The sequence below is a fragment of the Vipera berus genome, assembly GCF_964194415.1.
Source record: "Vipera berus genome assembly, chromosome: 3".
Classification (NCBI taxonomy): Eukaryota; Metazoa; Chordata; class Lepidosauria; order Squamata; family Viperidae; genus Vipera; species Vipera berus.
The window spans coordinates 202,334,135-202,350,740 of record NC_138204.1 but is presented as its reverse complement, the minus strand read 5'-3'; the positions used below and the strand labels follow the sequence as shown (position 1 = coordinate 202,350,740).

The following is a 16,606-nucleotide window of genomic DNA, read 5'->3' as shown; positions in this document are numbered from 1 at the left end:
GTTTCACTTCTCATCCAAGAAACGTCTTCAGTTCTGCAGCTTCAGAATGTTTTCAAAGAGAAGCAAATGTTTTCAAGGAGGAAAAAAACCACCCAAGAAAGTCCAGTTTGCCTTTTGAAAAAGCACCTTTGGGACAAATTTAAAATATATATGTTGTCTGTAATGGCAGGAGAGTGGGTAAGATCAATCAGTTGAAAATGGTGGGGGTGGCCAGGCAGTTGAAACCCTAGCCTTTTATCATATGCCACAATAACACAGATTTAAAAGGGACGGGCTTTTGCCCTTGATTAACAGAGCTGAAAGCAAGATCAGCTTTATAACTCAAGTGATTTTACCAATGTGGTAAAACTGTTACCACACCCGATGGTATATATATTATGCACTATATATTTCCTACTATTCCTAGTAGGAAAATGTTATTTGATAAGATGGCCAACAAAACTACCTTAATTCTCCAAATGCCTCTGAAACCAAGGAGCTTAGGGATTCTAACTTTTACGATGTAAACGTTAAAGTTAAAAACTTTTACAATGTAATTTTAGATTTTTGGAAGAAAGTCATGAGATAAAACATATGAGCTGATAGTTTATGATACATGCCCATTGTAATGTGTTATTTATTGTAATGACTGAGCTGAGAATAAATTTATGGCAAAGAATTATTTCTCCGCCTCACCCCTACAATTCCAGAGACAGGAAAATTGATATTTTGCTTAGAATCATAGCTGACAGGCCAGTTTTTTTAAAAAAAAATAAACTCTTGTATAATAGTTCCCTGTCATCTGAACAAACTTACATCTGTGTAATATATTTAGAATAAAAACTGTTTGGAATGAGGAGGGTTTTAAACCCTGTTACTACATGCAGTTAAATGCAGACTTAGAATATTAAGGGCCAAACTCCTTGAGTTTTTATAATATATGGATTATAACATTTCAAACAATATTTGGAATCAGTCTTAACTTCAGTTTAATATGATATTGAGTATATTGTATCCCCTTCATGGATTACTGCCTTGTCGTGGCAAAGGGGCTTGCATAATTCAATGAAGCTATGAGCTATGTCGTGAAGGGCCACCCAAGACGGACAGGTCACAGCAGAGAGTTCTGACAAAACGTGATCCACTGGAGAAGGAAATGGCAACCCACTCCAGTATCTTTGCCATGAAAACCCCATGGACAGTACCAAAAGGCAAAACGATATGATGCTGGAAGATGAGCCCCTCAGGTTGGAAGGCGTCCAATATGCTACTGGGGAAGAGCAGAGGGCTAGTACTAGTAGCGCCAGAAAGAATGAAGCAACTGGGCCAAAACTGAAAGGACGCTCAGCTGTGGATGTATCTGGTGGCGAAAGGAAAGTCCGATGCTGTAAAGATTTTTTCTCCATAGGAACCTGGAATGTAAGATCCATGAATCAAGGAAAGGTGGATGTGGTCAAACAAGAGATGACAAGACTGAACATCGACATCTTAGGAATCAGCGAACTAAAATGGACAGGAATGGGTGAATTTAATTCAGATGACCATCAGGTATACTACTGTGGGCAAGAATCCCTCAGAAGAAATGGAGTAGCCTTCATAGTCAATAAAAGAATAGGAAAAGCAATACTGGGATACAATCCTCAAAATGACAGAATGATCTCAGTTCGAATCCAAGGCAAACTATTCAATATCACAGTAGTCCAAGTCTATGCCCCAACCACCAGTGCTGAAGAGGATGAAATTGACCGGTTCTATGAAGCCCTACAGCACCTTATAGAAGTAACACCAAAAAATGATGTCCTTATTATCATGGGGGATTGGAATGCTAAAGTAGGAAGCCAAAAGATAACCGGAATAACAGGCAAGTTTGGCCTTGGAGTACAAAATGAAGCAGGGCACAGGCTGATAGAATTTTGTCAAGAGAACACGATGGTCATAGCAAACACTCTTTTCCAACAACCCAAGAGACGGCTCTACACATGGACATCACCAGACGGTCAACACAGAAATCAGATTGACTATATGCTCTGCAGCCAAAGATGGAGAAGCTCTATACAGTCAGTAAAAACAAGACCAGGAGCTGACTGTGGCTCAGACCAGGAGCTTCTCGTTGCAAAATTTAGGCTTAAACTGAAGAAAGTAGGGAAAAGCACTAGGCCGCTCAGGTATGAACTAAGTCATATCCCTGATGAATATACAGTAGAGGTGACAAATAGATTTAAGGAATTAGATCTGATAGACAGAGTGCCTGAAGAACTATGGATGGAGGTTCGCAACATTGTACAAGAAGTAGCAACTAAAACCATCCCAAAGAAAAAGAAATGCAGGAAAGCAAAATGGCTGTCTGAGGAAGCTTTGCAAATAGCTGAGGACAGGAGGGAAGCGAAAGGCAAGGGAGAAAAAGAAAGATATGCCCAATTGAATGCAGAATTCCAGAGAATAGCTAGAAGAGATAAGAATGCCTTCTTAAATGAACAGTGCAAAGAAATAGAAGAAAACAATAGAATAGGGTGGACCAGGGCTTTTTTTGTCATAGAACGCTCAGAACGGAGTTCTGGCACCTTTTTTGGATGGAACCTTGTAGGGTAGTCAAGGCGGGTTGTATGACATGTGTGAGTTCCGGCACCTTTTTCTTTTACAAAAAAAGCACTGGGGAGGACTAGAGATCTCTTCAAGAAAATTGGAGAGATGAAGGGAACGTTTCATGCAAAAATGGGCATGATAAAGGACCAAAATGGCACGGACCTAACAGAGGCAGAAGAGATTAAGAAGAGGTGGCAAAATTACACAGAAGAACTATACAAGAATGAGCTTAATGTCCCTGATAACCATGATGAGGTGGTCACTGACCTCGAGCCAGACATCCTAGAATGTGAAGTGAAATGGGCCTTAGGAAAACTGAGAACAACAAAACTAGTGGAGGAGACAGTATTCCAGTTGAGCTATTCAAAATCTTAAAAGAGGATGCAGTAAAAGTGCTACACTCAATTTGCCAGCAAATTTGGAAAACTCAACAATGGCCACAGGATTTGAAAAGATCAGTTTACTCCAGCAGTATGTGGATCGAGAACTACCAGAAGTACAGGCAGGATTTCGAATAGGCAGAGGAACTAGAGATCAAATTGCCAACATACGCTGGATCATGGAGAAAGCTAGGGAGTTCCAGAAAAACATCTACTTCTGCTTCATTGACTAGGCTAAAGCATTTGATTGTGTGGATCACAACAAACTGTGGCAAGTTCTTAAAGAGATGGGAGTACCAGACCATCTTATTTGTCTCTTGGGAAACCTATATGTGGGTCAAGAAGCAACAGTGAGAACTGGACACGGAACCACTGATTGGTTCAAAATTGGGAAAGGAGTCCGGCAAGGCTGTACACTGTCACCCTGCCTGTTTAACTTATATGCAGAGCACATCATAAGAAAGGCAGGGCTAGATGAATCAAAAGTTGAAATTAAGATTGCTGGGAGAAATATCAACAACCTAAGATATGCAGATGATACCACTCTAATGGCAGAAAGTGAAGAGGAACTAAAGAGCCTCTTGTTGCGAGTGAAGAAGGAGAGTGCAAAAGTTGGGTTGAAACTAAACATTAAGATCATGCCATCCAGCCTTCTCAATTCCTGGCAAATAGATGGGGAAGAAATGGAGGTAGTGACAGATTTTATTTTCCTGGGCTCCAAGATCACCGGAGATGGGGAATGCAGCCAAGAAATTAAAAGACGCTTGCTCCTGGGGAGGAAAGCCATGGCAAATCTAGACAGCACACTAAAAAGCAGAGACATCACCTTGCCAACAAAAGTGTGTATAGTCAAGGCTATGGTCTTCGCAGCTGCAATGTATGGCTGTGAAAGTTGGACCATAAGAAAGGCTGAGCGCCAAAGAATTGAAGCCTTTGAACTATGGTGCTGGAGAAGACTCCTGCGAATCCCTTGGACTGCAAGGCGATCAAACCGGTCCTAGTCCTAGAGGAGTCCTAGAGGAGATCAACCCTGACTGCTCTTTAGAAGGCCAGATCCTGAAGCTGAAACTCAAATACTTTGGCCACCTAATAAGAAGGAAGGACTCACTGGAGAAGAGCCTAATGCTGGGAAAGATTGAGGGCAAGAAAAGAAGGGGACGACAGAGAATGAGGTGGCTGGATGGAGTCACTGAAGCAGTAGGCGTGAGCCTAAATGGACTCCAGAAGATGGTAGAGGACAGGAAGGCCTGGAGGAATGTTGTCCATGGGGTCGCGATGGATCGGACATGACTTCACAACTAACAACAACAATATTGTATAGTCTGCACAAACTATCAAGAAATGGATCTCACTGACCCATAATATTTTAACTAAATTATAAAATTGATGGTGCTTGTAGAAATGGCAAAAATGATTGGTTTGGTTGGAGAGGGAGGAAGGGAGGAAACAAAGAAGAGAAGGAAGGAAGGAAGGAAGGAAGGAAGGAAGGAAGGAAGGAAGGAAGGAAGGAAGGAAGGAAGGAAAGAAAGAAAGAAAGAAAGAAAGAAAGAAAGAAAGAAAGAAAGAAAGAAAGAAAGAAAGAAGAAAAGGAGGAGGACGAGAAGGAGGAAGGAAGGAAGGAAGGAAGGAAGGAAGGAAGGAAGGAAGGAAGGAAGGAAGGAAGGAAGGAAAGAGAATTTCTAGAACGCCAGTACAAAGAAAGATTACAATTAGAATACAGAAAGTTAGCAGAACACAACCCTGTTTTTCTGTTGTTTACCATTCTTGACTTTACACACAGTGGCTCAGTGATAGACTAAAGCCAAGGAGATGGGAAATTGCAGGCAGTTAATTGTCATGGACAGTAAGCAAATAAACAATCCCAGTTATGAATAGCTTTATTCCCCCACCTCTCCTGTCCATGAAAAGAAGCGACAAGCACAAATATGTTTGAGAAAAATTGTGCAAGGCAGGAGAAAGGTATATTTGCTTTATTGTTTTGAAGAAAAGCACTTTCTGCTTGGGAAGCATGTCTTCATAGGTTTTGCACTGCCCTGTGCTTCTATAGATTTTCCCATTGCCACCTCTATTATTCAAACAATGCTGTCATTATTGCAAACTGACATGCTCTGCCCAGGTATTGGGAGGCTGGGGCCCTCCAGATGTTGCTGTAACTACAATCCTACCATTCCTCACCACAGCTAGGAACATCTGGAAAGCTACCGGTTCTCCACTCTTGTTTTATGCCTCACCCGATTGATAAAGCCAAGATGTAGAAACTAAGAAATGTTTATTTTTAAGTTAAAGTTAATTTTTTTTTAACATTAAAATGTTGAAATATTTGCTTCATCTATCTTTTATTTCCTTTTATCAATATGCATATATACTAAGTAATAATATATTTGAGATCTTAATATTAATTAATTCATTTCAGACCATAGCTATTGTCACATAAGTACTTTGATATGATGTGTAGCGCTCCTTTTTTTACGTTGTACTCGTTTGGATGAGAAGTTATTTTATGCTTGCAATATTAACATCCTAAAATGCTATCAATATTGATAAAATGGTTGCTCTTTTTTTCTTCTTGTTTTCGGTACTTTCAGATTTCTAAATAATCAAATATTCATAATTTATCATCATAATACATAAATATTTTTGCATTGAAATCTGCATCAAAATAATGCAATGTATCGAGATTTATAACATTTTAATAAAAGGGGAAAAAGAATGGGGTGTGATAGAAAAGTCTGCAGAAGTGAACTTCCTCTTATTTTCAACATTCTGCTTCCAGTCTCTCTCATTTGTCACCCATTTCTTCATAGCAAACACTCCAGCCACAGTTTGTTTCTCAGAGCAAGAATGATTAAACTCTGCCAGTAACTATCAGATCTAGCACCAGACTTTTAATAACAGCAATTCCCAAAGATGGTAACAAGGTTGAAGTATCAGCCAGACATTTTTAGACCTTCCGACAACCCTCAATGACCCATCTTTGGTCCTTAGCTTCTGATTCATCTAAACCAGGAGTAGGCAACCTTGGTTCTCTTTTATGACTCATGGACTTCAGTTCCCAGAATTCCTGAGCCAGCATGGCTCAGCTTGGAAACCTCTCCCTTTTCCCTCAGCATGGCTGGCTCAGGAATTCTGGGAGTTGAAGTCCATGAGTCATAAAGCGGCCTAGGCCTAGGCCACAGGTAGGCAGGCAACCTTGGCTCTTTTATGAGTCGTGGACTTCAACTCCCAGAATTCCTGAGCCAGCATGGCTCAGCTTGGAAACCTCTCCCTTTCCCCTCAGCATGGCTGGCTCAGGAATTCTGGGAGTTGAAGTCCACGAGTCATAAAAGAGCCAAGGTTGCCTACCCCTTACAAACAGTTCATTTAGTGACTGTTCAAAGGCACTGGAAAAAAAAGCGACCATTTTTCACAGTTACAACCTTTTGCAGCATATCCCCATGATCATGTGATCAACATTCATATGCTTGGCAACTGACTCATATTTATGACCGTTGCTGGGTCCCAAGGTCATGTGATCCCCTTTGGCAACCTTCTGACAAGCAAAGTCAATGGGGAAGATGTGTTGGTGAATTTTAAGATTCACTTAAGAACCAAGGTACTAATTTATTGACTGCAGTGATTCACTTAACAACTGAGGTAAGAAAGGTCATAAAATAGGGCAAAACTCACTAAACAAACGTCTCACAACAACAGAAATTTTGGCCTTGTGATCGTAAGTTGAGGACTGCCTGTAGTCTTTCACAAATTCCTTCTCAAGAATAGTTGAAGAAAATAAGAAATTAAATTAGAACAAAATCCTAGGAGTAAAACATAAAGCTCATGGAGAGAATATGATGTGCACCACATGTGTGTACACACTGAGTGACAGTTCTAAAATTGTACTCCCAGACATCTGGATAACATAAAGTTGAAGAAGACTGTTATATATTTAGACCAAAGCAAATCTTCTTTCTGAGTAAATATTTATAGTGCAATTCTATTCATGTCTATGCAGATAAAAGCTGCATTCAGTTTGATAATAGTGTTTGCTCCCTGTTAAGGATGAACAAGACCCCAACAACTGACATAAACAGGCCCTCCATGGAGTGGATTGATTCGCTTCAGGCAGCACCAGATGGTGTAGGAAGAGAAAGGAAGGCAGGAATTCATTTCAAAATATTTGCCGGAGTGGGAGGAAAAACATTGGGACTCTGCTTCAGCAGGAGGAAGAGATGATAATCCCTTTTTCCAGCCTCTCTGTTCCAAGCATCTGGAAAGTACAGTACATCCATCTCAGACATAGAAGAATAAGAAGCCTTCTATGAAAGAATAACTGCACTCCAATTTAGTAATCTCAACCAAAATTAGCCTTTCGCAGCCAATCTCTTAAATAAATTTGGAAAATCAAGTTTATATTTGTAGCAGTTCTTTGCATGTCCTAAGAAACATTCTTATTCTTAACCTTTGCCTACAAAACCAACATTTGTCAGCCATCCTGTGTGAATCCCTCACTAGGATTCACTGAGAAGCAACTAGGACCACAGAACTAAATTAGAATTTTCTGCTGGTAGGGAAGAATAAAGCATCTCTAGGACTAGTTATGTACAACATGCTAGATTAAGGTAAAATGGACTTTGGTGTTTTGGAATTCAGCTGGTTGTGAGAATCCAACCACTAGGAAGTTGTCTGAACCAGACTGATGTCATGCTAAATGATAAACATGATTTCTTTGTTTGGATCTAGTATGGACTTAACACAAAACTGTGTTTTGATCATCTGGGTATAGCACTGAAACATATAATGTGAACTCATACTAGTAAGAGCAGTTTACAGTATGTAAAATTAAAGCATGGAGGAACAGAACAAACTGAAGTAGTTGGATGGTTACTATTAATTCTTTCATATTACCCTTGGACCTTGGCTTCCATCACGTCCTGGTGACCCTGTTGGTCCTGGAATACCCTGAGGAACATACAAAAAAGAGCCAAATTATACAGTACACTTCAACACACATTTCTGCTAATACCAACAACAGTAATAGTGTAAATTTTACTTATCAATATTTCTAAAAGAACCCATAAATTTAAATACAGATTGACAAATGTCATTACATTGCCCATTTGTAACTTTTATTGATCCATGAAGCTTCAGATAAACGTTCTGAGCAAGAGTCAAACCAATTACCTTGGAATCAAATGTCTGAACTGAATGTTTCATTCTGTCAATGTGTCAATGACACATTCAGCCTACAACTTGTAGAGACAACAGAAGTGTGAATAAGGAGGCATTATCAACATCTTCGCCAAAGAATTGTGCAGGTAACATTGCATGCAATTGCTTTCAGCAGACAAGAATACGGTGAGCCTTTGTTGTGAGCCTCCAGCAGCATAGAACTAGCTGAGTCCTCGGTACAAAACTTTGGAACATATTCTCCATACTTTTATAACTGTGAAGATTCAGCCCTTGCCTGACATTAGCTAGGACGCCAACTTAGATATACCTTCCACCTCTAGCTCCAAAGCTCTCTTCTTGCAACACTGAGGATCTGTCACAAGCAAATGGTGGAAGATCCCCAGGACAAGCAAGGTGACCTGGAGGACCAAGGAGATGCTGGCATTAGAGGACCAAGTGTTTAGTCCACTTGAGTCTGAGAGGATTTGCTGTCTAATTGTTGGAGAGTGACTGGTCAAGCCAGGGGTAGGAGTCAAACAGGGAATTAGTCCTTGAATGCCGTTGAATCTTATCTAGTCTTACCAAGGTACAAACCTTAGTCTGTGTATAGGCTTGAGCAATAAAATAGCTAATTGAACTCTTCACGTGTGGATCTGGTTGTTCATGCCTGACATTAATGTAAGACATCATGCTCTCAAATAGTACCTTGAGACAAATGATAGTGCACTTCTTGCACATGGAAAGTACAGAGCACTAGAGTGGAGTCTTTTTAGTAACAGTTCTACCCATGAACAAAAGCGTATTCAGAAACCTTGCAAAGAAACATGGACAGGATGGTAACAAGCCCCAGAGTCTCCTGCCGTTCCTCATTTGGAATTTAAGTTATACAGCTGTAATAATAATGCCATCAAGACTAAGAATGTAGAGTTCAATCCTCCCTGATGTTTTCCAACTCCCATTTGGTAGCCACCAACACATCTGAGAGGAGCAAAATTCACAATAAAACTATAATTATTTTCTCTTGGTTGTGAAGGATTACAGTAATATTAGTAATAGTAGTCAGTCACTCATACCTGGTCATCTCTCATCTGGGTTACTGCAATGGGCTCTACATGGAGCTACCTTTGAAGAGCATTTGGAAGCTACAATTGGTTCAGAACACCCCGGCACAGACAGTTCTAGAGTCCCTTCAAAGGTAAAGGTAAAGGTTCCCCCGCACATGCGTGCTAGTCGTTTCCAACTCTAGGGGCCGGTGCTCATCTCCGTTTCTAAGCCGAAGAGCCAGCGCTTGTCCGAGGACGTCTCCGTGGTCATGTGGCCGGCATGACTAGACGCCAAAGGTGCACGGAATTCTGGGAGTTGAAGTCCACGAGTCATAAAAGAGCCAAGGTTGCCTACCCCTCATCTAGATAGTTAGATGGGCAGCATAGAAATTTAATAAACAAATAAAGCAATACAGCTTTGAAATAGGAGTAGTTGCAGTAACGCCATTCTAGACCAGCATAGCCCAATGGTTACCTGAAGACCTGGGCGCCCCGTTTCTCCCCTTTCTCCTTTTTCTCCGGTTGGTCCCTGAAAATGAATAAATACTCCTTATTGTTCATTTCACTGCCCTCCTTTTTTTCTCATCCAAACAAAATGATTAATTGCCAATTTCTTTCTGGAGGAGGAGGGAAAAAAGGAATTCTAACATTGCTTTTCTGAGACTATGGCAAGAAAGTTTTCAACTGTGGAAGAAAAGGTGGGATTGCCCCTAATTCAATCTATACGCCAGGGCATCTGATTCTTCTTTAATTTTAGCTTGTTTTAGATCTCCAATTGTTGGGCAGACTACACATCCAACATTATGCAAGCAGACTTTTAACCACAGAGCTGGTTTTCGTTAGCTCCCCTCTGCCTCCACCTTCCCATATTTGTGTCTTCATGTCAAGTCTAGAGGGAAGGAGAGAAGAAAGCAATCTGCAGATATAGCCCTAAAATTATACAGAAAAATAGCAAGAGGAGAATCACTAAGCTTAAAGTATTTTTCTTACCCTTATGTAAGTGGAAAATTTTTCTAGCTCAAGCATTTTGTAAAATCTCACAGGCTGTCATTGCAGTCGCTGAAACTACATGAATACAAAGACCACTACTGGATCAGATTAAAGCTCTGTCTAACTCAGATTCCTAGTTATGATAGCAATATTTATCAAACCAATGCTGCCAGAAGCACAGCACAGAAGTGTTAGCACTTTTCTGCTTGTATTCCTCAGCAACTGGACAAGAAGTATCCGCATAGTAGTAAACCTACCGGAGGTCCTTCAATTGAAAGTCCACTTGGCCCTTGTGGTCCAGGAGGGCCTTGAGGACCTGGAGAACCAATTTCACCTCGAGGTCCATCCGGTCCCTAAGACCAAAAAGATCATTATAAATTCCATGCTCAAAATGTAGCAGTATACATTTTATTTATTTACTTAACATATTTCATCCTGCTTTTTATGCTAACACATCTCAGAAATGTTTACAAAACACAGTATAAAAATAATGAAAAAAAACCCATATAGTAATTGCCAGGTTTCTGGCGGGACTTCATCTGATGTGCTCAAAGATCAACCAGGTCTATAACAGTCAAGACATGTTTCATCAAGTACGTTAAGATGTGGCTCGCCTTAATGTATTGTTCTAGATGTTGAGCTAATCTGAGCAATTTCTAAAAGAACTTTCCAATTTGTAATTTTGGAAAGTAGAAGATTTTTTATATATATATAAATACAACTATCAGCAGGCATTTGTTGAGAAAATCACTGTTAAAGAGTTGACAATGGAGCAGGTGAATAATTATAGCAGTATTCAATAATCATGGGAAGACATTAATATTTTATCTTACTGAGAGTTTGAATTATAGAACATATAACCTAAAGGGACTTCATAGGTCAGCAAGACTAAGACAATAGCGAGTAGAGAAACCCAACAAAAGTACCCAACAGGTGGTAATCTAATCCTCATTTGAAAATCTCCAACAAGTCTATCGTTTTTCTAAGACTGGTTCTGATTTAATGGATCTTCCCATTAGGGATTTCTCCTACTAATCAGGTAGAATCTCCTTTCATTTAGTTTAAACTTACTGGTTCTTGTCCTGTTCTCAGTTTCAACATGCCCTCTTTTGCATGCAACAAAGCTACTTGACTGGAAGATAACTAGCAAAAAAGGGGGTTTATATACTACAGTATTTTAGTTTCCCTGAAAGCCTAAGGAGAGCAAACTGTGGGTGTTTAAATGCTGTAAATAAGATGTGGAGACTTTTCTGGGTCAGCAGACACAATTCAGAATTCTGATTATTTGTTAATTTTTTAAAAAAAACCCTTGTTGACCAGTGATGCCGAGACTTTTGAGGTGATATTAGAGAGGGAATCAAAGCATTTCCTCTATCATAAATGGTACGATCCCATTCCCAGACTTATTATATGGTGTGTGTGTGTGTGTGCCAAAATTACATTGTTTAATTTCAAGTTATTTTTGATGGTGCAATCTACTGCAGACTCCAAGTCTTGTGTGTGGGCACTCTTGTGTTTATGAGCGGATATGTAAGTGGGCTGTAGGAATTGTATGAAAACAATACATCACAAAAACATTGGCAATCCTGAAACCTTTCACCATTTTGGTGCCAAGTACATGTACCGGTATGTAACACTCTGAATTAACATGCTTCTTTACAAAGCTCTAAACTGAATGTAGAAATAATAGAGTTGAATAAGAGTAACAGAAGGTGCCATGATTTCTACCCATTATATAAAAATCCTTGCACTTTTTAGCAATTTTCCTTGGGTTTTTCCCCCCAAAATTGGTTTTCTACCAATAATATTTATTTTAAAAATATATCAAAACAAATAGCACATAGGTCACATTCTAAGTAGACAATGAACTCATTAGGTGGGCTGGGGCTGGGATATCATGCAGAAGGAAGAAGCACTGGCAAGATACCTTTGGACCATCATCACCACGGCTACCTTTTGGACCTCGGAGACCTGGACCACCCTGTCAAAGACATTTAAGATTAAAGAAATCAAATAGGTCCTGTTGTTCAATGTCGCACTGTGTTTTTATCTCCTACTCAAGAAAGATCCTATTCAGAGTTGAAGCCAAAAGCCCATCCTTTAACATATCTCAGTTTCTTTTCCAACAGACACAGTTCAGTACTACTGAACATAATTTATTCTCTCAAGGATGCTCATCTCATAGCAGTTCTGTTTTGGGTCCAAACCTGGTTGTAGAATTCACAAATACAGAGGGCAACATCACCCTCATCAACCATTATCATCTCCTCCTCCTCCTCCTCCTCCATATAGCAATTCATATTTCACTATTCTATCCATAACCCTTCCCCATCCCTAAATATGCTTATTTTTCTTAAGGAAATCACAATTGATATTTGGCCTTCACAAATCAGAAATTTTCTATACAGATGCCATTTCTGACTCACATTTTGCATTTTTCTTGACCTTGGAAACCAGTGAACTACCCAGATGAGTGACACTTGAGTAAGTGTCTTACTACTGGGACACTTAGGAAGGCTATGTTTCCTTTAAAAGCAATGCAGAAGAAATACAAATCCAACATATTTTGAAGGTTTTATACAGGGAAGAGAGAAATGCCAAGGAAGTTTCTAGGCATGGCCATTATTGTACAAAGATCCTACCCCATGCCCAATTCACTAGTTCAATTGGTGGTCCAATAATGTACCACATTTATTCCACCACTTCCTTTTTTTCTTCCAACAAGTATCAACTGAGGAAAAAAAAGGATGGAATAGCTTAAAGTTTTGATTATCATCAGTAGGAAACAAACATCTGGAAAGTTTCTAGTACTCTAAGTAATGGAACAAGAGCCTTGGTGGAGCAGTGGGCTAATGCCTCCTTAAGTAACACCAGCTGCCTGCAATTAGTGCAGGTTCGCATCCCACCAGGCTCAAGGTTGACTCAGCCTTCCATCCTTCCCAGGTAGGTAAAATGAGGACCCAGATTGTTGGGGGCAATTAAGCTGACTTTGTAATAATGCCACTTGGGGGTGTGTGTGAAAGCCCTAATAAGCAGGCATATACATAGAATGAAGGCTACTGCTAAGCTTGTAAGCCGCCCTGAGTCTTCGGAGAAGGGCGGGATATAAATGGAATTAAAAATAAAAAAATAAAAAAAAGAGCAAAGAAGCCTACCGGTACTGTTATTTCAAAGCAACATCTAGAAACCAGAAACCTTTTATGTGAGACACACAAATGTCACATCCTTTGTGTCTCAGTGCCTTTCAGATTTGTAAAGCCTACCACTCAAGCTAGTGGGGAACTATAGCTGTTTTTCAATACAGAGCAGTAGTAGTCCTTATTTGAATTCTCTGTGTTAAACTCTCAGCCCATGAAGAAGATAGATCATGGCAGTTTGAATCACCAAGCTATGTTCTCAATTTATCCAATAAAATTTGATACACCTGGGAGTATTTTTAAGTGGGACATTAGTGAAAGACCAATAAAGTAAAATCTTACAGGTGGTCCTGCTGGACCAGGAGATCCCTTGCTGACTTCAGAGCAGGAGCAAGAATGTGGAAGGGCAGGGCAGCCTTCTTCATCTCTCTAACAACAACAACAACAACAACAAAGTTTGTGTTATATTCAGTATATTCCAAATTAGGATATTAGGGATGCTGGTTACATGTTCTTCTTTTGCAGACCTTTCCAGACATAGTTATAATTGAATTGCAAATGACTGAATTAGTATCCTTAATGGGTAACATCTTACCAAAGCTGGAAGTTCACAGCACTTATCTCTATTGGCCCATGAAGTGGAACAAACGATATCAAACATCTGCAGCTGGAACTGGTTAAGAAGGAAAAAAATAATTTCAGAATGATTAGTCACCAACTAATAAAAACATAACAAAAACTGAAGACAATAATCACTCATGAATTCTTTTTTTATTATTATTCACCAAACCATGAACTGAACGCTTACCTATGAGATATGATTGTATAGATTTAAAAATCGACCCCAATTTACTCAGAATTTCAATTGAAGGTGACTTCCAAATGGAAACTTAAAGAAACTTATTTGTCTCCAGAATTATATTTACAGCAGCCCCATAACTCTTCTATTTTAAAGAGTAATTTATTTCCAGGGGAAATATTTCTGGTACATACAATGATGCTGATGAAAGCATACAAATCTTTGTTTTCCAAAATTATTCCTCTTTCACCTCCAGTACCTAAACCTTCAAATATCATATATTTTTTATATTGAGAACAATGCAAAAACTATTACCCATATTGCATAAATCAAGTCTAAAATCAGAGTTAAAATGAATATAAAACTGTATATATCTGTTGAGAATCCTTAGCTGAAGCCACAGAGTTTAAATTTAGTTTCCTGAACTCTCCATTCTGAAATAAACAATTGCACATAAACCTCCAAGTGCCAATTCACCTCTCATGCGACATTTCCAACAGAACAAACAGTTTCTTTAAAGATGCCCGAAGGAACAGAATTCAAAATAAGAATATATACTAGCCTAATTCATTTTGCCATTATCTGCAGACGTGACTCTTCTACAAGGGGGGATGTTCAGTTAAATTCAACAGAGGACCTGGTCAGGGAACACAGGACACCACAGGGAGAATATTCTTTGAAATTTACAGATTGGCCCATTACAAATAAAGCATATACGCCAATTGTGTTCAATTCTTGAAGACTGCCTGCAGTGCTCTCGGCAAGATTTGAGAAGTTCTTCACCATTGCCTCCTTCCTAGGGCTGAGAGAGAATGTTTGATCCATATTGCCCAAATGGCTTTGTGCTAAGGCAACCTTTTCTTCACTGTGGACCCCGTTTAAATACCATTTGTGGCCACAGACTATGGCCACAGACTCCCAAGACTTAACTCAAGATTTAAATCATTACATTTTTTCAAATCTTCACGGATCACAGGTGGAGAACCACTGTGCTAAGGCAAGACTAGAATCTAGCTTGATGGCTTAACCGTTACACCAGAATCATTAACAATTTTATTATATTGCATTCTATCATACTGGCTGAAGAATTCTGGGATTTGAAGCCGACAGATTTTACAGTTGTCAAGTCTCAGAAACACTGCATTATATGGAGTAGGACACCAAGGTTCAAAGTATGCACTCTGGCAATCATATTTTTTTTTGTGCTTTGCCACCTAAAAGGAACTTCCAAATTTGCTATCAGGGTGCCAGATATGGTTTAGAAGAAAATGTATGAGGTGTTTTTTTTTTTGCTCAAATTAAATAAATATTTTTAGAGCAAACTGAAGCATTCCTCATGTTTTAGCCTCATGGATCATAAGATAGCATCAAAACATAATTTCCTGAAAAATACACTGTACCCAATCAAGAGCACAGACTTCGTTAAAGCTGATTTTGTGAAAAGAATGTTTCTTTATTGAGAAATATGTTTTAAAATGCATTTTTGTGAACATACATAATCATCAACCAATTTAATTGCAGGCAAACATTTTTTGCCTCCTGTGGGTGTATTTGACCACTTGACCACTTATCATTCATACAGCCATGATTTTCCAAACAAAAGCCATCATTTCTTTCCTTTTATTTTCTTACAAAGCACCCTTCAATTGCAATTTTTTTACAAGTTGGCCTTTGTCATTCCCTGCTGGAACATGGCCACAGAGGTTGCTTGGTTCAATTGTCTTGTAGGAGTTGATCTATTAATTGCCAGGCTTAAGTCAGGAGTCTAAAAACACTTCTTTGTGCAAAGCACATAATTTTATATGGAGGGACGGCAAATATGTACTTCACAGGCCAAACACACTGACGTTTATGGGTCTCTTTTGGTCAAAGGAAATAACCAGATTGTCCAGCTTTGAAATTAAATCCACCTCTTCTCTCCTATTAAATTCTCTTCTTGCTTGATCAGATAATCAAGTCTCCCCAGAATAGAACAATGTTCTAGAAGAGCTTCTCTTAACTTGTTGGGAACTATCATCTTGAAAAGAAGAAAGTACAAACCAAGTCTCAAGAATTCAGTATGGTCAAGTACCTCCCAGAGAGTGACCCAAATGACTTTTTCCCACTTGCATTTAAGCACAACACAAAGATGCCTTGACATAGTGTTGGAACATTCATTCTATTAAACATGAATGAAGTTGATGGTGGTATAGCTGAATTAATGCTTTTCTGTCTAGTTACAGAAGAGGTTATATCAATCCCTGAACGAATAAACTGAAGAACTGTCTTACCCAATGGGACTGGCCTGCCCCACTTATCCCAGCAGAAGGGGGCTACTGCAAACCCCATCAGCCAAGGAATTTTGGCTGGCACGGATTAGGAGAAGACCCTTTTCTGCCCTTTGGAACATCATGCTACAGGAGGTGAATTCACCCCAACTCTTCTGGCCTTCAGGAAGGACCTGAAAACCTGACTCTAGGTGATTGATGCAATGACAGAGAAGGCATCATGAGCCTTGGTGGAGCAGTGGGCTAATGCCTCCTTAAGTAACACCAGCTGCCTGCAATT

At 39.4% G+C, this 16,606-nt stretch overlaps 1 protein-coding gene across 1 annotated transcript in view; it reads right to left on the bottom strand.

The window, feature by feature from the left end:
* Window positions 1–16,606, bottom strand: part of COL14A1 (collagen type XIV alpha 1 chain) — a 132,785-nt gene that overhangs the window by 28,295 nt on the left and 87,884 nt on the right. The window contains exons 35-40 of the mRNA XM_081324276.1: window positions 13,856–13,933; window positions 13,603–13,689; window positions 12,051–12,104; window positions 10,381–10,476; window positions 9,609–9,662; window positions 7,827–7,880 (exon numbers count right to left, since the gene is read on the bottom strand). Of these exons, the coding sequence (XP_081180402.1) occupies window positions 7,827–7,880; window positions 9,609–9,662; window positions 10,381–10,476; window positions 12,051–12,104; window positions 13,603–13,689; window positions 13,856–13,933 (423 nt within the window). The remainder of the gene's footprint in view (window positions 1–7,826; window positions 7,881–9,608; window positions 9,663–10,380; window positions 10,477–12,050; window positions 12,105–13,602; window positions 13,690–13,855; window positions 13,934–16,606) is intronic.